The 22345-nt window shown below is 47.6% G+C and overlaps 1 protein-coding gene across 1 annotated transcript in view; it reads left to right on the forward strand.

Annotated features, from left to right (window-relative positions):
• Nucleotides 1–22345, forward strand: part of MCF2L2 (MCF.2 cell line derived transforming sequence-like 2) — a 272166-nt gene that overhangs the window by 235105 nt on the left and 14716 nt on the right. Inside the window, exon 25 of the mRNA XM_054982756.1 lies at nt 11741–11844. Coding sequence (XP_054838731.1) covers nt 11741–11844 — 104 coding nt within the window. The remainder of the gene's footprint in view (nt 1–11740; nt 11845–22345) is intronic.

Below are 22345 nucleotides of genomic sequence, written 5' to 3' on the forward strand. Positions count from 1 at the left end.
TTATGGTGGAAATGGATAAATAATATAACCAAGCAGAAAACCTCTGTGGTACATTGACCCCCCCCCCTTTCTTAGTACCTTAGAAAGGTACTAAGTCCGGGGGGAGAATCAGAGCAGTGTCTTATTATTATTATTTATTTAGAAAATATATATCTCATTGAAGTGATTCATAAGTTAAAAACAACACAATAATCTCTCTATATAAAAGCAAAATCAAAAAGAGTCCAGTAGCACCTTTAAGACTAACCAATTTTATTGTAGTATAAGCTTTCGAGAATCAAGTTCTCTTCGTCAGATGCATGATACAGAGACTGGTCAAATATAGAAGAGGAGGGAGGAGAAGGGGAGGAGAGAGAAGAGGCAATAAGGGGGGGAGGGGGAGGGAGCAACCAAAACATTCCTTTGCTAGTATATGTAAACATCTCCTTTTGGTGTGTGGATCAGTTGGCTTCAAAGGAGTCTGCCTTGTTAGTTTGTAGCAGCCAAACAGCTAGACCATCCAATTCCAATGCAGTACGGGCCTTCGATAACCACAGCTCTCCCTGCCAGATGCATCTGACAAAGAGATCTGTGGTCCCGAAAGCCCACGCTAGGTGCCACTGAGCTCCCCCAGACCCCGCCTCTGTAAAGGAAATCTAATGTGATAACCATTCATAGTCCCTATTCAGTCCCAGCTTGACAGAGTCAAATTTGCATATGAATTCCAGTTCAGCAGCCTCCCGTTGGATTTTGTTTTTGAAAGGTTTCTGTTGAACTACAGCGACCTCCTCTGCATCTATATAAAAGGGAAACCGTGTTTCAGACAAGCCCGCCCGCCCCTCTGGAGAGGCCAGGGGAGCCCACCTGCCCCTCCAGAGGGTGCTGTGGTGGCAGGATGATCAGGCAAGCCCGCCCCTCTGGAGGGTGCCGCCGCCGAGGGAAGCCCAGCATTCCCGGGTTTTCGAGTGTCCGTTTTTTAAAAAATGGGCTCTGTTGCTAGTAAAATCATAAAAACAAACAAACAAATAATATTAACACAAGTCATAAAAACAAACCAAGAGCCTGCCAGGTTGTAAGGATCTGCCAAGCAACCTTCGAAAGACTCCACTGTTTGTTAGTAAGAGTTTTATTGAAAAGTTGCTAGTTTATGATCTTACTGGGTTCATTGTCAGGAATGAGGCACACCCAAATATCAAGAACAGATATCATTTGCAGGCTAACACACACACCCCTTCCTAGAGGCTGCTAATTCTGCTGGGAACTATCTGCACAGGGGAGGACACGGGGTTCAAGGTTACGTGGGCTCTTTTCCCAGCGCTTAGGAGCAAGAAGAATTCACGTCCTGGGAGAGTAAAGAAACACAGCTGCAACAGACAGTCGTAATATCATAACTTCCAGCCCCAGCCCCGCAGGTATGGGTATGGCAGATGTGGCCAGCATCTGGACAGGTCCATATTAAACAGCGTAAAACAATATCAAGCAGCTCATAATCTCATCCCTAAAACCGCTCTTAAGCTAGAATCAGGCCATTAAAACCGCCACCAAAATAGCTCGAACCCTTCAATGAACAGCTTGCTTAAAGAGGAATGTTTTGTTCTGGACAAGACAGGCACTAGACAAATCTCGAGGTGGAGGATATTTAAAAAAGGCGGACACCGTCACTGAAAAAGTTGCTCACTTCATGGTAGGGGAGGAGACAGTCCTTTGAGCGCCTGGCCCTTAAGGCATTTATTCTGACGTAAGGGGAGAGGAGATGGGGAAGAATGCCATCCCTCCCTTGTGGTTGGTTTTCATTTTGTGGTCTCTGACTGGCTAGGATGGTCCATGTGGATCTGTGCAGCAGGCATGGCGCTCACTCTTTCAATGATCTGATGAGCTTTTGATGAGGTAGGTAAACACCTGTGCCCGAAGAACCTGTAGCTCAGCCCTAGAAGGAACTTCTTTATTAATGCCATTCGGTTGGTTCAGATCTGTGCCTTTGTGGTAACAGCCTATGCGTTTGTGCCACCATGCACACCTAGATAAGCATGCGCTGAACACTGTCCGGTAGTAGCCAGATGTACAGTCCTAAGACCTCCTTGATGCCCCCCGCAACGTGCAGTAGACTAAGCTAATGTTTCAAAGTGTAGGTCCTTCTATCAGATGAGACTGTGTGATCTCTGGCACTAGCCATTTTATTGCTGCCATAAATTTTCAGAATCGTTAACTAGGTGTTTTTCCAGGGAACAGTCTTTAACTTGCTAGTCTATCTCTCAAGCTGCCAACAGCAAGAACAAACAGAAAAAATATTCTCCATTTTCTTGAACTTTGCACCTTTGTGCAGAAAGTGTTGTGTAAAAACCAAGGCAGTGACGTAATATAATTAGTTCTCAAAGCATCCATGACATAGTGAGTTGAGCAGGATGAATAAAGATATTAATAGAACGATATCAGGTTTATGGTAACCGTAGTTCACCCAAGCCATGTTTGTAGGGCGCAAGAGTTCTTAATACTTCACCAGCTTATAGTCTTCGATCACACATGCCTCCTTGTCTTTGGAAGGTGTTACAAAATAAGTCTGCACAAGTTGTGACTCCGTAAGATGGACACAGCCCACCAGCCGCATAGCGTGGCCCCTCATGTACTTGGTCAGCTGCAGCAGAATTCTGTGCATGCAAAAAGTTCCAGGCACACAACGCTGAATTCCTTAGCACCAGCAGCCATCTGTTTGTGTCTTCACCTGCTCATTCTTTATACAGTTCTACTGGATTCAATTGGAAATGATGACACCATAAGGAGACCAAAGGAAGAACGCGTTTGCAAAGGATGGTGTCAGAGATCATAGGGCCCAGGGGTCATTTCGTAGAAAAAGAGCTGGAGGAAATCATTAGCATAACTCATTAGCATATGCCACACCTCTTGCCATCACCGGAAGTGTGTCGTTAGTATAACTGATTTGCATATGCCACACCCCCTGACGTCACCTATTCTGGAGGTTTTGGACCCAATCCTGGCCATTCAGGGGCAAATTGGGCCCAAAATGGCAAAAAGGGGCTGAAAATGGCTGAAAAGGGGCCCAAAATGGTCAGAATCGGGCCTCTGATGAGCAGGAGAGTGATCCACCACCCGTCAGAGGCCTGATCCGGGCCATTTCAGCCCCAATCCAGGCTGAAACAGGCCCAAAATGACTGAGAGTCAGGTGGGTGGGGCTACCTGACATGTGACCTCTTTGGAAAACTGCCGGAACTGCGTTCCTGTGCGCTCCCCCTCGAAATGAGCCCTGATAGGGCCCAATAGGTAAAAGAAGAATAAACTCTTCTGCTGAATTGTGGGTGGAAATAACTAATCAGAAAAATCACCTAGTACTGGGAACTGTTGCCCTTCTCAGACTCCGAGGCTGATCTTGAGATAGAAATCAGGGAAGCCACAGAAGGGGAAAAAGTGTTGTAATAATGGGTGACCAACTACCCTCATGTTGATGAGGTAAATGTGCTTTGAGATTATGAAGAAAACAAGATTTTAAAATTTCATAAATGACTGTATCCTGAATGGAGGGGAGGGAAGCAACCACAGAATTAACCATTTGTGTTGCCCGAAGGATCTAATACCAGATGTGTCACTGAATGTTGGTGAACAGCATCCACAGTACGACCAAGTTCAACACAGAAGTAAATGGAAAGTTGCCGACAGAGTCCAAGGCAGTGGTCACCGTTGGTTTAAAGAAGGAAGTGCCTTACAGTGAGAGGATTAGATAAAAGGAAGGTGAAACAGAGGGTCAAAGCTTCACGGCTGCTTTAGTAGAAGCTCAGAGAATGCATATACCCAGGGCTTTTTTTCAGCAGGAACACAGTGGAACAGTTCCGGCACCTCTCGAAAGTAATCACGTGTCTGGTGGCTCTGCCCCTGATCCTGTTTCTTCCCCGAGGGCAGCCCAAGGCGCCCGCCTCTGAGCCTCAGCGGCCCCAAGCCCCCGCTTACCTGGTAGGGGCTGCCTCTACCGCCACTTCCTCGAGAGCTTCCCTCCAGCCGGAGGCAGAAGGTCCCAGGAGCACGTGCTGTCAGGGGTGCCACCTCCTGCCGGGAGTTGCCCTCGGTGCTGGCAACCCACGCTACGCCACGGAGTTCCACCACTTCTTTTCCCAGAAATAAAGCCGTGCATATACCAAAAATTAGGAAAAGTAAGAGCAAGTCTGAGAAAGTGCCTGCATGGGTAATGGATGGAGTTGAGGAAGCTGAAAAAAGAAGGCTTTCCTTAAAAGATGGAGGTCTTACCAAAACAAGAACAAAAAGAAGCACAACCTGGCGAAACAAGCGTAAATTAACAAGTAAAAAACGAATGTATCCTAAACATCCGTTAAGAGATTCAGGTATTTCACTACACCAAAGCAGGAAAGCCAGCTAGGGAGGCATCTTGCAAAGCGGCGAAAGGGTTATTAGTGGCAGTGGAATTCTATAGCCTGGCTGCACGAGGAATACGTTCCCACTGAGGTCTGTTACTTAAGAAAGAAATAGAAGTTCTTTATTGTAGGAGAACTCCGTACTAGATAGGAAAAGCAAAGTAAGGGCTTCTAGATATCTATCTAAGCTAGGATGGAGAGAGATTGTAGAAAGCATGTCCAGCCCTCATGGTGGACAGAGGAAGAGAGAGAAGGGAAGTGATCAGAATTAATAGCATTCTGGGTAACAGAGTCAGCTGTAGGAGTGGACAAAGGAAAGGTCAACCTATCTGATTCCCTTTTCTGATTCTCTACTGCCCACTTCTGAGATTCCTATACCTTTTCTAGCATTAAGCGACATTGCACAGTCCATTCCGTCCAACCATTTGTAGGCACATTGCTTAGATTCTGCATGAATTCCTTGTATCTATCTTTGTTGTGGAAGATCTTACTACCCACATCTGAAGAGCTGTTTCTCAATGAGGGCATTTGAAGAAATGAGTCCAATAAAAGATGTTGAGATAAAGGTTTACGGTTAATCCACAAATTGAAGGTTAACAAGTTACTGGGGCCTGGATGGCATGCATCCAAGAGGTCTTAAAGGTCTACCTAAACTCAAAATGGTTGACCTTCCAAACCCAAACATGCCAGAATTGACTTCCTTACTAGACATCTGGACAGTAGACAATATAATGCACTTCCAAAAAACAAAACCTCCCCGTGACTTGTGAAGCACGTCTAAAGTATCTCATCAAGGTGGGTGAGGACGGAGGCAACAGAATGGAAAATCAGGCTCTGCGTAAGTAAATGTAAAAGTTACCCACTTCGGGGCAGAAGTCTGAACTTCATGTGTACACTAATTTGAGTCTGAGGAGTTGGTGACTAATTGTAAAGTATAGCTCAGTGAAAACATTGTGGAATTGCAGTGAGTAACTCAAGGGAAACATTGACAGTATGCTGTGGCCCTGAGAAAGGCAGGTTTCAACTTCCAGTTCATTAGGAAAGGAACTGAAAATAACACTGCTAGCATCATACGGCATTTATATAAATTTATGCTGTAGCTGCACTTGGAATACTATGTAAAATTCCATTTGCTCCACTACAGGAGAGGTATTATAGAGCTGGAAAGGGTCAGAAAAGGGCAACCAAAATGGTAATGGAGCATCTTCCCTACAAAGGCAAGATCTGAGTCTAGCAGCACCTTAAAGACCGACGAGATTTCCAGGATGGAAGCTCCCTTTGTCAGTTGACGAAGGGAGCCTGTCTCTCAGAAGCTCGTACCCTGGGAATCTCGCTGGACTTTAAGGCACTACTGGGCTCACATCTTGCTCTTCTACTGCAGACCAACATGGGTCCCCACCTGCAACTTCCCCACCAGGAAGAAATGAAGGGATTGACGCTCTTTCGTTTAGAAAAAAAAAATACGTACAGAGGGAGATGACAGACTGATGAAATGATGCATCCCCATGATGTTAGAAATGTAGTTCACCCAATAAGGTTGATGGGCATTACTTCATCACACAGTGCACGATTACCTTGTGGAATCTACTGCCTCAGGATGTGCGAATGGAAACTCGCTTAGATAAATTTCATTGGTAGGGTTGCCCACTCCAAGATGGGAAATTCCTGGAGGTTTGGTGGGTGGAGCATGGGGACAACAGAGTTCCAGGAGGGGAGAGAACTCAGCTGGATATAATATAGAGTCGACCTCCCGAGGCAGCCATTTTCTCCAGGGGAACTAATCTCTATGGCCTGGAGATCACTTGTAATTCCAGGAGATTGCCAGGCCCCACGTGGAGGTTGGCAACCCTAGTCATTAGACACACTACTTGTGGAGAGGTCTATCAAAGACTACACAATTTGGTGGTTGTGGGTTTTCTGGGCTGTATAGCCGTGGTCTTGGCATTGTAGTTCCTGACGTTTCGCCAGCAGCTGTGGCTGGCATCTTCAGAGGTGTAGCACCAAAAGAAAGGGATCTCTCAGTGTCACTGTGACACTCCGGCCGTGAAAGCCTTCGACACTACATAATTTATTTATTTATTTTATTCGATTTATATTCTGCCCTCCCTGCATCAGCTGGCTCAGGGCGGATTACAACCAAGTTTAAAATCATATTTCACAGTATATACAATTAAAAACCATAAAACATCTTAAATACACAGATTAAAATACACACACACACATATATGTATACATATGTGTATATATATATAAAACACAGGGCACATAACCTAAATGACCACCTTTTTAGCCATCTCCAAAGCATTTTGGCAGGGAAATATGAGCGATGGTGGTATCACTAGTAGGGAGGGCATATGTTGTACTCCCCCGGCTAGGGGGCACTGCCTCGCATCAACCAAATGGCTCATAGAAAAACTCCATGTTCAGAGGCAGTGTACCTCTCAAGACCAGTTAGGGGGCAACACTGGAGGAGGGCCACAAGCCATGTGACCATTTTCTCTGAGGGCAACCCACTGAGTTCCACCACCTCTTTTCCCAGAAAAAAAGCCCTGAGGAGGGCTATTGCTTTCCTTCAGGTCTCCCAGGGTCATCTGGCCAGCTTTTGTGGGAAACAAGATGCTGAACTCAATGGACCTTTTAAAGATTATGTAGAAAATTGGGTGGGTGAGGAGTAGCCAATCTTTGCAACAAAAGACATGTGTGGGTGAGGAGAAGTGGGCATTTTTCCTCCATCCCTGTTTCATCTTCAGCAGTGAGATACTTTGCTGCTATCTTTACAGATCGCAGCTGTTTGGGGGAAGTGCAGAAGGTTATGTGGCTGTTATGCAAACTGGCTGGGTGTGCCTCAGCAAACACTACATGAGCAAACACTGAGACCCAGAGCAGTTTGAATACTGCCTGGGAATGGTGAGAATGTTTTACTTTGAACTACGAATCTGCGAATGTGGTTGATGGCGTCCTCTTTCTGCCAAGAGGAACTCGGATTATAATGCGGGCGCTCAGACTGTCGTTCCTTAAGGGAGATGACCCTAGATGCATCTGATGAAGAGAGCTGTGGCTCTCAAAAGCTTATGCTACAATAAAGCTGGTTAGTCTTTATGATTTTGCTACTACAGGCTAACATGGCTAACTCCTCTGGATCTAACAGAGCATTGTTGAAGAAACAAAGGAGAAAGCTACTTGCTTAAACTCCTGTAAACTCTATAGGTTTGTATCACAGGTACAGCCTGTAGCAACAAGATAAAAAAGTGCTATGCCCCCATAAACAAAGGATTTTATTTCATCGTTGAAAGTTTTTGTTCTTCAGCTCCTGACACCTAGATTCGTCAGGTTCCTGTTTTTCCTCTATCAGCCTACTTTATCTAGGGTTACTGGTCTTCCAGAAGAGGCAGGGAATTTTCCACCAACCAGCAATGGGAGATTTTTTTTTAATGGCCATCAGGCCAATGGCATGACATCAATTCAGAGAAAACCTGCAAGTACTGTCAGTCCTCTCTAGGAATTGCTGGAAACTCTATGGTTTACCTTAGAGTTTCAGGTGATTCCTAGAGAGGCATGACATCCCTTCCAGGTTTTTCTCCATAAGTGATGTCATACCATTGTTGACAGCCACACTCATGTCTCCTGCCCCCTCAGTGTCCCACTGGTTGCCAGGCCTGACAACCTGTCATGGCCCAGTCTGGGCTCAGTGATAGCGAGGACTCCTTAGGAGAAGAGGAGCTTTGTGTAGCCAGCTGGAATTCCTCAGGAGAGGAGCTCTGTGTAGCCAGCCCTGACTCAGCAGAGGCCAATCAGAGTTCACAGCCAACAGCTGGGACAGAACCACCGGTACTCCCAAGCCCTAACACCACAGGGGAAGCTCAGCCAGGGACTTCCAACACCACAGGGGAAGCCCAGCCGGGGGCTTCCACTCCCCCAGGTTCACCCACGCCCAGAGAGCACCGCAGGCAAAGGCAGAGGCTGGAGCTACAGGAAAGATGGCGCAATGCTCGTTTGCTGAGTCAACGCCAGCTGCTGGAGAGCGATGATGAGTAACATCAGGGTGAAGCCCCAGCAGCTGGCTGCAAACCACGCCTGGCTATAAAAGCCAGCCTGGAGGAAGCACCAGGCGTGGAAGCAAGGTGTTACACTACCTGCAACCACTCTGTGTCCCTCGTTATCTCGCTTGTGCCTGCCTCTAGACCTGACGCCATTGGTAACTGACCTTGGACTGTACTTGGCCTAGCTTTTGGATTCTGGACTCACTTCCTGGTGCTTATCTCAGTCTCTGACTTCGGACTGGACTTGGCTTTCGACTCTTGAACTCCCCCTGGGCTTTGTGTTGGTGCTTGGACTTGGAGCACCCTGCTTGGGCAGGCCCAGCCCGTGACACAAGCCTAACTTTATCCCACTTTGGGAAGCCACCCTGCCTCTTGATCAGCCTCCCTAGAAGTTCTGTCTCTTTATGGCCTCACAGCATATAGGGTCTCAGTCCCAGGGAACCCTTGGATTTTTGGCACCCCTGTGCTGAGAAATGGCCACCCCCTCCCTCTTACACTGTCAGGAAGCCGCTGCTGCAGCCCTCCTCCTCCCTATCTCTGCACTATGGGGAAGCCACTGCCCCCATCCTCTTCCTCCCTGCACTACTAGGAAGCTGCCTCCACTCAAGCCATCTTCTCTGGGGCTGAGGTTGTGGCTTGCAGGGGGTGCAGAGCCTCCCAAGAGGCAGACCTCGTTGCACCTAACTGGTTGGCCAGCTCCGCTCCATCCCTTAGTCCCATCAGGCCACTATTCATGTCTCTCTCAGGTTTCTCCATGGCCTGCTGTGCATCCTTCATCCAGCCGCATTGCCTCTGGGCTCCACTCCTTCTACCTTCCTTACCTGCTGGGACCTCTTCCTAGTTTTTCGGCTTGCTCCACAAGGCTACTCTGGGCCCCAGGCCTTGCGTGAAGTTTCAATCTCACACAAACCAACTGCGTTCTAGAGATGCTGCCAAAGTTCACAAACCTTGAACATTAAGTACCAACTTTAATGGTGTGTGTGTGTGAGAGAGAGAGAGAGGAAGGGAGGGAGAGGGAGAGAGAAAAGCCCACCTTCAGTATAAAAGCAAGCACTGCAACCAGGGCTTTTTTTTCCAGGAAAAGAGGTGGTGGAACTCAGTGGGTTGCCCTCGGATAAAATGGTCACATGGCTTGTGGCCTTGGCCCCTGATCTCCAGACAGAGGGGAGTTTAGATTGCCCTCCACACCACTGAGGGTTTGTTAATTTCTTCTTCGCCTCCTAGAGGGGGAGGTGAAACTGACAGAACCTTCAGGAGGCAAGGAGGAAATTAGCAAACCCTCTGAGCAGCCATCTACCTGGCTCTGTAGAGAAATTGACAAAGCCTTCCAATCTCTTTTAAAACTCAGCTTCTCTGCTAACATTGTGACTCCCTTCATGTGCACGTCCTCATGTAATTTATCTCTTGTAGCTTAGCTCTGAATGTCCATCAACTTCCCTGTCTCCCTTCCTTTCCCACCCCAGCACCTTCAACATCCAAACAGCCAGATGTTCCTGCGGAAATGTAACCTCTGGGGCACCTGGAATTGGTACCTCATGTGCCCTGAGGACCACATTTCCCAAGGCACACACGATGCGTCAGAGACTGCTGAAACTGTCTCTGTATGCTGGGGGTGGGGGAGAGAAAGAGAGAGAGCCACTCTCTTCCTGCCTGCTTGTCCATCAGCCGGTCCCAGCTGCCTCCCTGCCAGTTTGCCACAAACACAGACTGAAAAATTAGGTTTCAGAAGGGCTGGTTTGGTTTAGAGGAGTCGGGGTACCGAAGGAGGATTGGGGTTGGAGGTTGGAGATCTTCCGAAGTTGGGGGCTGAGCCCATTTTTAAGTTTTCCATTTCTCATAGAAGCTGAACTTCAGACATTCTGGTGGCTTTTGGCTTGGAAGATGGAATGTTTGTGAATATTCTTGTGCTGCTGCACCAGCTCAGCTACCACTCAGGAATCATATGCTAAATGGTACCCAGAGCTTCGCAAATACAGTTGATAGCCCAGAGGATGATCTGTGGGCACCCAGTGCGCTTAGGTTGTTAAAGCACGCAAGTCTCAACTTGCTTAGTGTTTGGATGGGAGATGCTTTGAGCTTTCCAAAGAATGGTTTCAAATTCTGAGACAAGATCAGCTTCAGGAAAGGACTGGCCTACATTTACTTTCATCGAAGTGAGCCCATGGCAAAGCATCTAAACAGTTTCACATCAGACTCCTCTCCCAAACACAGGATTCGGCTTTCAGAGGCCTGCACAAACCTCCCTTAACAGAGATTCGCAATGGGCAGCCGTGCAAAAAGCAGGATCCTCCAGAGTTCTAGGGAGTGAGAGTAGAGCACGCTGTGATATAGAGGCTGCCAGCATAGGATTCCTGAGTGGTAGCTGAGCAGAGCCCCCAAACTGTAGGCTCCACCCATGATGAACAAACTAGATGACCAGTTTGCCATGAGCTGGAGCAGCCACCAAGCCTGCTAAGAACAGAGCAGTCACATGATTGTTTTACTCCTATGCCGTGGGAATAGCTGGTGGGTGGCAATCAGAAGGACAAAACTCTTTTCCTACCTTTGCCGCATTTGCTTCACATTGGCATTGTCAGACTATGGAATCCCAGTTATCTAGAGTTCGTCTCCCCCCTTCTGCAAGAAGCACAAGGTCTCTTGGTTTCAAAAGGTTTATTGGAAGATTATGCTCAGGATACAGGGGTCCATGATCCAAGGACTTGAGGCCCTTGGCTGAACCAAAGCTTTGTTGAGAATGACACATAGAACAAAAGTAACAACACTTCAAACACCCATTTCCAGCCTCCCCCCCCCCCCCTAGTCCTGTCTGGAGAGCCTGGGAAGACGAGGACGTCAAGGTTGGCTGGAACTGGGTGATAAGAGAATTCTTCGCTCCCATGGATATAGGCGGCCTGGACAGCACCTGGGCCTGGAGGGAGAGAACTAAACAGCTACAGATTATAACATGAGAACATGGTGTAGCTATGGCTGGAGAACTGAACAGCAAACTGACACTCTGCCAGGCATTTTTCTTAGGAGCTGGTGTGTGTGTCCCTTCAAAATCTGTTTTGCTTACCCCGACGGCTGTTTTTTCTCCCACTCCACCACTGGGCAGATGCATGGAGTGTGGGCGATGTTACAGGTGACCCTTGGATTCCATGCTACTATCCCTTCTGGACGAGGAGCAGCACTGCTTAAAAGGTGTCAAGGGAGTCTTCTTATATGTCCAACAAGCACTCGTCCTTCTGTTGTACAAAAGTTAATTTTTACAGGAAGGTTTTATCGTATTTGTGGAGCAATCCTTGCCATAAAGGAACACCTCTTAGCAGCTTCCTAATGCTTGTTGCATTTCTTTTGTCTCTAAAGGTACAGCAGAAAGTCGGTCAGTTTGGGCGAAAACAGATCGGAGCTCTCAGGCATGGAGATGTCAAACAACAGGAACACCAGCCCTCATGCCAGACAGAAAAGAGGTAGGGTTTGGGGGCAGCACAAAAGGATAACTCCCAGGCCAAACTTAGGAGAATATGTGGAGCCGGGCTCATTGTTTTTCCCTCCCCGAATAAGAAGTTGTGAGCTTTCTGTTTCCCATATCTGTAGTTTGACAAGAGGGAAGCAACCTTCAACGCTCTTGGCTATTGAATCAGGTTTCTATCAGGCACACAGAAATTGCACGCTTCTCACTGCACAATGTGTAAATGGCTTCTTCTTGAAAACTGGTCTTCATTCTGGCAGTTACATAAAATCAGGGTTTTTTTTCTGGGAAAAGAGGTGGCGGAACTCTCAAGAGGAAAATGAGGAACAAACACACGGGATTCCTTGAAATCATATTATTTTCAAGCACTATTGCTGAGTATTTTCAAGAGGTTCCGGAACTCCATTCCCCCGCGTTCCCCCTGAAAAAGAGCCCTGCATAAAATGTCACTCTCCACAGCCACTGCAGCTGGCTCTCACATGCCCGAATGTCACTTGGGGTGCCGTCCTAATCGGAGTCACCATCTTTCTCGGTTCACTGATATCAATGGGCTTGGAAGGGTGTAACTCCACTCAGGATTGTTCCGCTGATGTCTTACGGCTGGATTACTCAATGTTTTGGGGTTGGTTCGCACATGTGTTTCATCACTCGGTGACTGCAACATCCAGCCATGATTACAGTGCGGGAACGGGCGATCAAAGAGGAAACTCCAGAAGCGAAACTTCTGTACTCCCACGTGGGTAGCCCTGTTGGCTAAGATCTTTTCTGCCTGAAATGCTGATAGCAATTGAGACTTCCTGGGTGCACTGTTTGTGCTCTTGCCGAGGAGCTGTGGGGCCCTCTCGGTCAGTGAGAAGTTTGGTTTTTGGAAATTGGCCCTTGGCCTGCCCCGTGCGTAGGTGGGCCGTTGTGCGTAGAGGAAGCTGCTTAATTCGTAGTCTGGCCAACGATCCCTCCGGCACCATATTTGTCTCCACTTGCTGCCATTGGCCATTCGGAGTCTTCGGAAGAGACTTCCCCCATTCTTCTGCGGGAGGTCCTATTTATCTGGAGATGCCGGTGAGCAAACGGTACGGCGAACTCAATAGACGGCTCATTCACACGGCAGTACGCTTCCTCCTCTGGGCAGACGCTGATGTTGAAAAGGGTATTTATGTGCAGAGCCCACATGAGACGGGCCAGTCTTTGTGCAAATCCTCTAGTAATTCCCCATTGAAGTGCACGCCAATATTTTCCCTTAGCTTAAATGCCAAAATATTCTGTTGATGGGTAGTTTGCTAAACAAGCGTGCTATTGCTATAGGATTTCTTTTGAAATGGGGGGGAGGGGGCACATTTGGAAACCTAGCAGTTTCACGCCATTGAGGCTTGGGGTGTCCGCCAAGCGGCATACTCCAGGAATTCAGAACGATGGGCAAGGAATCATTGGCTCCCATGTGGCTTTCTGCTGAAGTTTTACACCCTTGACAGCGTGTTTGGTGCCTCTTGTGCGCCATCTGGTGGCTAACTAGAGATTTCAATTCAGTTTAACCCTCTGGGATTCTCAAATGTGTAGCATTGAGCTGAAACCGGTACAGAGCATTTGGGGAATGTTTTCACTGCCAAGCTCTCCCCAAAGTGGTCCGAAACTGTTCCCTAGAGGGCATTTCCGTCTGTTGGATTCTGCTGCAACTTAACTGACCAGTTGGGGAAGGCTGGGAATGGGATGCATGCTACTAAGTACTATCTATTGCTCGAGGTATAATCCTACTAGGTAGTTCTATGTTGTTTAATACGTCAGTCATAGAATTGCTTATGCTCTGTTTCAGTCTTTCTTCAACTCTGTCTCAGATTTCTACTGGTTCTAAATCTTTGCATGCGTCGAGCAGGGAGTAAGGGTCATTGGATGTGGGGGGAGGGGGATTTGTGAATGTCCTGCATTGTGTGGTTGGACTAGATGACCCTACAGGCCCCTTCCAGCCCTATGATTCTGTGATTCTATTACATTGCCTATTGAAATGTCCTCACACTGTATAATTTGTCTTGCGTCTCCGTGAGAAAGGCGGACTATAAATAACACAAATAAATAAAACGAAAATAAATAAACCAGCGGAAAGCAGTGCAGTGGAAGGGGCAAACACATTGCAATGTATATCCTGTCCGGATTCTCCCCAACTAACCAGCATGTGGCATGGCAAAGCAGGGAGCACTGATGTGGCTTCCTGTGCATAGGGGATGTGCTCACTATTCCTCCTCACTGTGCAGCTGCAGAATGAAGGAACAGTGACCTCGTGAGCTGGCGCACAAACGCATAGAGGAGTAGATGGGTTCAGGTTTTTATTCCTCAAACATTTTCATAAGCCTCCAGACAAAAACCTCTGCAGCGAAAATGGAGCCCTGTGAAAATTCAGTGCAGCACTGACTTTGCACCTGTGTTCCTTCAAGTCCAGAAACAAATCAAGTCCCAACAAGATTGACTTAGTTTCCTGATGCGCCACAAGGACAAATAAGATTTCTTTAAAAGTCATGCACTGTGCACATGACCAAACGAACAACTCTGCTGGGCCTGTACCTGGTGCAAAGATTAAAAAGCTACGGGCCAGAAAAGGATGCTTAGAAGTGCCATGTGGAAGCCCTCACCAAAAATGGCACCACCAGGACACCCTTTGTGATTTCAATAGGGCAGAGGGCAAAGAAATGTCACCTCATAGGGGGGTATGCATGTGGAGGGGCACGTCTTGGCAAATGAATATGCTTTGTAGATTTATTTATTTAAACATTTCTACCCCACCTCTGCCCTGATCTGAATAACCCAGGTAAGCTTGATCTCATCAGATCTAGGAAACTAAGCAGGGTCAGCCTTGGTTAGTAATTGGATGGGAGACCTCCAAGAAAGACCAGGGTTGCTATGCAGAGGCAGGCAATGGCAAACCCCCTTTGTCAGTTTTTTGCCTTGATAACTCCAGCAGGGGGTTGCCATAAGTCAGCTATGACCTGACACCACTTTCCTCCACCACCGCTCCACCTCTTTCCCCAGTGGAGTCACAGTGGCTTGCAAACAAGGGCCAATTCCAGACGGCCCTCCCCATCCCAAAACGTCACGCGGAAAACACGAAATATCGCGTTTTCTCACACGACTTTTGCGCGACATCGCGCAAAACTCACGCGAGATAACGTGATATTTCGTGTTTTCCGCACGACGACGCGCAACGTTTTGGGATGGGGAGGGCCGTCTGGAATCGGCCAAGCACATAAATATACAAGACAACTTCAGCATCCATGGCTTGTCCTGTATCTGCTGGCCCAGCTTGCTCCGGGCCCCTGGTTTTAAGAACCAAAGGACAAGAGCTCCTTGGCGCCAGCTGTTAGGCTTGCGCCTCTTGCCATGGCTAGGCTTAAATACCTGCAGCGGGGAGGAAAGCAGAAGCTCAGCCCAAATCTCACTCACTGGCCGAGATGTTCCCGGGAATCCCACCCACCCCCCTGCACTGCAGACAAGCTGTGCATTTCAAGAACATTGGTTGTGGCTATTTTGTAATTATCTCGCAACTACTTTAACAATGTTTAACAAAGTGGGACACTCCCCCCCCCGCACACACACACTTTTTAAGTTTAGAGGTCTGTGCCTTTGGCATGTAAATCTAGCAGATGGGTCAGTTTCATGTTTGGTTACAATTGTTGTTCAGTACGTTCAGCCAGGTGTGGATGCTCCCAGGAATAACCGATCCCCTGTGGTCGAAAACCTACAGAGAGGCCGTTATCCTGCAGACATGTCCTTACAGTAGTGGCAGGAGGCAACATCTGGGGAAGGCCTCCGCCTCTACGCCCTGTTGTTGGCCCTCCAGGGTAACTGGTTGGCCCCAGATGCTGGACGCGATGGACCCCCCGGGTCTGATCCGGCAGGGTTCCTCTTACGTTCTCGTGCTGGCATTGATCCCGCCAGCAATGGGCCAATCCAGCAGGAGACGGAGCCACAACCAAATATTTTGGAGCAGCTCTTTTTCTGGCCCTTGTTCCTCTAGCAGGCAAAGACGACGCTTTTCTTCAGCTCCTGATTCCAACACTGCCGTTGTGCTTTGCAAAGCCCTGATTTTAGCGGGTGCATTTTAAAATGTTTTAAATAGTTTTTTTTAAATAGTTTTGATCATTTTGATTTAAGTTTTAATACAAGGCGTTCTTTTTTTGCGCATTACAGCGGGGAGGGATTTTTTTGTTTCAAAAGAATGAATCCGTTTATAAAAGGAGCAAATAAAGTGTTGTGCACAGTTCTTTTTTTCTGGGAAAAGAGATGGTGGAACTCAGTGGGTTGCCCTCGGAGAAAATGGTCACATGGCTGGTGGCCCTGCCCCCTGATCTGGTGGCCCCGCTGAGCGGCGCGGAGGGCAATCTAAACTCCCCTCTGTCTGGAGATCAGGGGGCGGGGCCACCAGCCATGTGACCAGTTTCAAGAGGTGCCGGAACTCCGTTCCACTGTGTTCCAGCTGAAAAAAAGCCCTGGTCGTGCAGCAAGACGTCTGCAAACAGCAATGCTGAGCAACATGGGATGGATGAGGGCACTGTGGAGGAGGTGCAGCATTAGGTGGGAAACAAAAGCCTTTGCAGTGAGCAGTCCAGGTAGTCTGTAGTTAGAAAACATTTCATTACAATCACAGCCAGGGGTCTCCAACAATGCTTGTGAGCATTTGGTAGCTCCCGCCAGCTCACACAGTCCCTTGAAATCGGGTTGCCAAACGCTAGGTGGGGGGGCCTGGTAATCTCCCAGGATTACAACTGATCTCCAGACTACAGAGATCCATTCCCCAGGAGAAAATGTGTGCCTTGGAGGATGGACTCTATGGCATCACAGCCCCAGTGAGCAGCCACTCCAAACCCTACCTTCCCAGGCTCCACCTCCAAATCTCCAGGAATTTCCTTACCTGGTGTTGGCAACCATATCTTGAAGACTCGGGAAGCGATTTCAAGAGGGAATGCTCTCAGGAGAATTAAAGTCCAGGGAAGGCTCAGCCAGCTGACTTGAGGCATATTTGTATGTGTATGTGTGCACACGTGTGTATGGTGTAGCTTGGGATATTTTTTGTTACTCAAAAGTAGCAATTTGGAGACCCCTGACTAAGGACTTACTTAAAAACATCTTGTGCATCCAGACTAACGCTTGCTCATTTTCTTTCTTAACAAACACCGCTGAGCTCTGTTGTCCGTAACCACAACAGAGGCATTGGGGTGCTTTGTGGGGTAAAGCACTGCTAGATATTTGACTGGTTTTGAATTCTCCCCGCCCACCCGCCCACCCCGCTCTCCCGTCTTCCTTGCAGACTGGTACCTCGCACCCCACTCCATGTTTCCCCTCGAATGAAACTGAGCTTGCCAAATGCATCCCTTTTGCACGAGAGGGATGCGTTTGGCTCAGCTGGTTGCATTTCCTGATTCCTAACTGGTCACCAGCCGCATCAGCATGGCCTTGGCCTGCCCCCCGTTCCTCCCCCTGCGGTGTCCTTGCCCTCTGCAAGCTGTCTAACCGTGGCTTTCTCCGTCAGCTGCCAAGTTCGACCCCTCCTGCCTTACTTGTCTCTTCCCTCTGCCTCTTTCTCCTAGCCGAGTCTTCCGCCAGCCTTAACCTTGAGCGCTCAGCTCTTGCTAGAAAGCGATTTACATTGCAAGGGCTTTCGAACCGCAGAGCTCCACCCAAAGGTAAACTTGCTCTCCAGCCACCCACCTCCTGAGTGCTGTCTCCATTCCACAGTGCCATTTGTCTCTCCTTTGCAAGCGTGGCCACATCCCATCACAGTGTCTTTGTCTGGTGTGCCCATCTAGACTCCGCCAATCTACTTTTTAAATAGTTTGTTCATGGCAGACTTACAAAGGGGTGTTCGACTGCCAGTTTCACATGGTGGGAAAAACTTCACATGCAGAATATATTGTGGTTTGGGGGGACCCCACACGTCCGGGCATAGCGCTAGACTATCGGAATGATAGTGTCTTCCTGGCGCGATTTCTGATATCATCATGCCACGATTCTGCTCTCGTGGCGCGATGTCAGAAATCATGCCAGGAAGACGCTATCATTCCTACAGTTTAGTGCTATGCCTGGACATGTGGATTCAGCCCTGGTTGCAGTTAGAGGCACAAGCCAGTTAGAAAACTTTTAGAGCTTTTTTGAGAAATTTAGCCCCATGTTAAAGGCAAATGAGCCTAACAGGATGACCAGTCTTCCAATAGATGGAGTTCAAGACGTGACAAAGGGCCGCTCTAGGAACTGCTGGAAACTCTATGATAAAATTATCGAGCTTGCCTGGAAAGCCTATGCAGCACCCATGGTTGGCTTCATACCTTGGGTTGAATCCCAAATAAATTGTCAGTTTCCACCCATTCCCCCTTCCTGCTTCATGTCATTCCTCAGGACCTCCTATCCCCCAAGAGGAGCGTTTCATGGAGGTCATTTTGCTACATTGTGGGGGGGAGGCATGAAAGTTTCATTCTACCATTGGAAAATCTACTCTGGATCCAACCCCTTATCTGGAAGTGCTGAAACGGGAAATGTTTCACTTCCTGTTTGTATGCTTCTGGAATAATGTGCAAGGAAGGCAATTGTGCATTTTCCCTCTTAGCGTCCCACTCCAAAGGCAGCCTCCCCTTTCCAAGTCATCTGCGAAATAACATCATTATATAGAAATCTTCATATAACTCTGGGCTGAATTGCCATTTTAAAGCTATTTAATAATGCAACATGGAGGGATGAGGCACTCTTGTCCCCCCTCCCCACTCCATTCCTTTCCAAGTGCTGAAGCACTGCACCTTGCTTGAGGCATCCTACCCACGTAGGGCTCTATTTCCATGGTCAGGAATCCTGGAAAACTGGTGTTCCTGACTGCACAGATGAAGTCTATAGCCTGTATATTTTGCATACTCAGAGGTTCTATGTTCATATGGGGCAAATAGGTAACACTTGTTACTGGCAAGGGCTAGAGGAACATGCTGGAGTGAGGCTAGTGGAATTGCTCCTGTTCTGTGTATATAACCTATGCACGCGTACCTTATTTATGAGTACAGAGCTACAGTGTAGAGAAACCTCTCTGGAATTCCATGCAGTCCCAGGTTTGTTTCAGTACAACAGGCCCTGAATTAACTTGTCAAGCAATGTGTACCCCTGCTCATGTAAATGTCCTGATCAGTAATAATTTCTCTGCAATTTCAAACAGGAACTGTTTTTTAAAAACGCTTTCTTAACTGTTGATTTCCTTCCTGTATACTTTTCTTTGCTTGCTTGCCTCTAACCCTTCCCTGACCTGCGCCTGTCTGTCCTCCCAGATCCAGAATCTAAAGAAAGGGATGTTACCCACCGATTTTCCCTAGGTTCCTCCATCAGCTCCACAACTAACCCATCTGCTCTAACCAAAGGTACAGTCACACTAACTCAGCTGCTCCCCTTTCTCTACTGATATCGATACAGCTGGCATGGTTCTTGAAATCTTTCTGCCTCTTGCTATGGATTGATCAGGTGCAAGATCTCCAGTGCCAAATGTAACATTGCAAGCTGTGGCGTTGCACTGGAGTTGCAAAACTCCCAGAATGCTTCCCCCAGCAAAGCTACTCTGGGCATTCAAATCCTGAGATAATCACATTCTGAATTGCTTTGGGCTGCTCAATGCTAGACCTGGGCACGAATCGAAATATGAAGCAAATTTCATCACAAAACAGCCCGTTTTGTGTGTCACGAAACAGCGTTTTGTGGGGCTGTGGTTATCCCGAAATTATCACGAAATTCATGACTTTTTGGCCTGCTTCATTAGCTTCAATAATAAAATATTGAATAAAATATAATTAAAAACAATTCGTAATTGCAGACAGGCTGGCACCGATCCATTGATTCCCTAGGCAACAATGGGCCCAGACCTTTTGTTGCCGTTGGAAACCCCAATCATAGCCCACTTACTTTTGTTTGGCAGCTCTCCTAGCCATCTGGAGAGCTTCCATTCTGCCCTATACAGCCAGGAACTGGGGGTCAATCCCCTAGGCACCAAGGAGGTGGGCCTTCTGTAGCCATGGGCACACCAATCTCACCCCTCCAAACCTTGTTAGGCAGGTCTGTCAGCCAACCACAGACCTCCTGTTCTGCTCTATGTCAGCAGTTTTTATAAAAGGCACCTGTCTCTCTGCCTCATGTTTCAGTCCCAGTAGACAGAGAGAGAAGAAGGAGGACGTGTTGCTGGGATAAGTAGTGAGAGTGTGGATTTGGGATAGTGCTTTTGGCTGCTGCTGCTTCAAAAGAGACTAAAGAAGCCTCTTATTTGCAGCTCTTGGCCTTGCTGTGGGAAGGTCTTTGGGCGAGGGTTCCTTTTTTCCTCCACCCCACCCTAGTCTCAGGCCTTAGCCTGGCTCTAGGCCCTGGGGCCTAGGCCTCCCCCCTTTTTTTAATTTGCTTGTCTTTGTGTCTTCTAAATTCTTTCTCTGCTTTTTTGAGGGCTCATACTCTTGCTGTTTCCTTGTTTCCTTTGGTTTTGGTTTAAGCTGAAGTCTCCCTGTGAGTTTAGCATCTCTGGGTATGAAGGGGGCCGTTGGAATGCCCTGGGTTCTGACGAATCACGAAACTAACAAATCGTTTCAGTAAACGTTTCAATTTTGTGAAATTTCATAATTCGCGATTCGTGGATCACGACGAAACACGAAACTCTCATTTAGGTTTTTTCCCATTTCGTGCCCATGTCTACTTCATGACTCTTAGCCGTGGTTACCCCTTTGTAATAAGAGGAGAAATACTGGCCAGACCCTCTATAGAGTATGGAGAGGACAATCAAACCATCCAAAAGACAGTAAAATGTTTTGCTCATGAAAAGTGGTGTTTGACACAAGCCGAGAAAATATGTACAGTTTGATTAGCTTGTGCGATCTACATAGCTTGCAAAGTTTGGGTTACCTTGGCACATAATGCATCTATTGGGTTGTGCTCCACATTTCCTTATGATGCAAAATATGAAGGATCGTAAAAAAACATGCCGAGTGCACTGGTGCTGTGAGACAGTAGAGAAGGGTTTGACACCATGGCAGTTACAGGGACACTGGAGAGCAAGAAGCCGAGATGGACCTAGCCTGACCTAGTATGGTCTGTAGACCATCAGGAAGAAGCACCGTCTGTCTCTACCAGAGACACCTGGGCGTGTGTTCATCAAGTGTTGGGAGATTCAGTGTTAGCTAGGAAGCATTGTTTTGAAAGACAGAGCTGGTGGAGATCACTCTGAAGGGGACATCTCATAGCCCTCCGTTGCCTCTAGCATGCTGGTCTGTATCACCTTCCAGAGCCTTTGCCCTGCTGCCCTTACTGCTTAAAACTGAATTAACCGAGCCTTGGCAGGGCAAAGGCTCTGGGAGATGTCAGAAGTGGCGGAAGGCTGGGAGAATACGTCCCCTCCAGAGCAATCTCCGCTAGCTCTGTCTTTCAAAACTATGCTTCCCAGCTAACATTGCGTCTCCGGACATGTGAAGAACACGTCAAATGTCTTGTGTAGGAAGACTCTTAGTATGACAGCTAGCAAGCTTTATCTGCTGACCGGCCACCGAGCAGACCTGCAGCAGTGGAAACTCCCAGTGCAATGAAACAGAGGGAGGCAAGGGGCACATCCTGTACTTAAGATTGATAGCTCTTGCATGGAAAATTCCTGGAGATTTGGGAGTAGCGCCAGTTTGGGGCAGAATTAGGAGAAGCTATCATTTTCTCTAGGGGAATTGAGCTTTGTAGTCTGGAAACCAGATGTAATTCCTGAAGAACTCCAGGCCCCACCTGGTGGTTGGTAACCCATCCTAAATTTATCTTGGAATGCCATTTGGTTACTGTAGCAATTTAGATGGCTGTTTTGGGTAGCTTGTGCTTGGATTTCCAACTCAAAAATAGGTAGCTCCATGTGAAGTGAAATAAATATTACGCGATCCTGGCTGGAAGAGCAAGTAAATTCTCATTGTCAGAATGATAGCAAGATATATGAAGCACATGTCAGCGTGCAGGCTGGTTCCCATTATTGGGTACCTAGCTATGATCTGGTAGTTTAGCCATAAATACATCTGCGGGCTCTTTTTCTGTTCTCTCTCAGAATTGCAGATAATAAAAAAGCAAGGCAGGAGTTCTTCCTCGGCGATAAGTCACAACGTGTTTTCTTACACCTTTGCAAACTGATTGTTTCACTAATGGTTTTATATGCTAAATAAATCTCTTCATTTTCATGTGCCACGATTCTCATTCTTTTCCCCTCTGAGAGAGCCTGTGGGTGACCTCTAACCGTATTTCCAATCTTCTTGTCATCTGCAAACTTCACACAGGTCCCCTTGTTCCTGCAGTTAAAGTCAAGAGGCATGAAATAAAAAGTGATCCAACTCCTCTGGGGTTCGAAGGTACATGTTCTGCCTCAGTGCATGGGATTCTTTTGTGGCGGTTGGTCCATCGGTGTCACTTATGGGAATGCAGATCTGTTGACCATCTCCGACATCCTACTAATTTGAGAGTCTGCAAGGGATTTTTAAGTCCGCATATCAGAT

This window comes from Eublepharis macularius, chromosome 6 (assembly GCF_028583425.1).
Source record: "Eublepharis macularius isolate TG4126 chromosome 6, MPM_Emac_v1.0, whole genome shotgun sequence".
In the NCBI taxonomy this organism is placed as follows: Eukaryota; Metazoa; Chordata; class Lepidosauria; order Squamata; family Eublepharidae; genus Eublepharis; species Eublepharis macularius.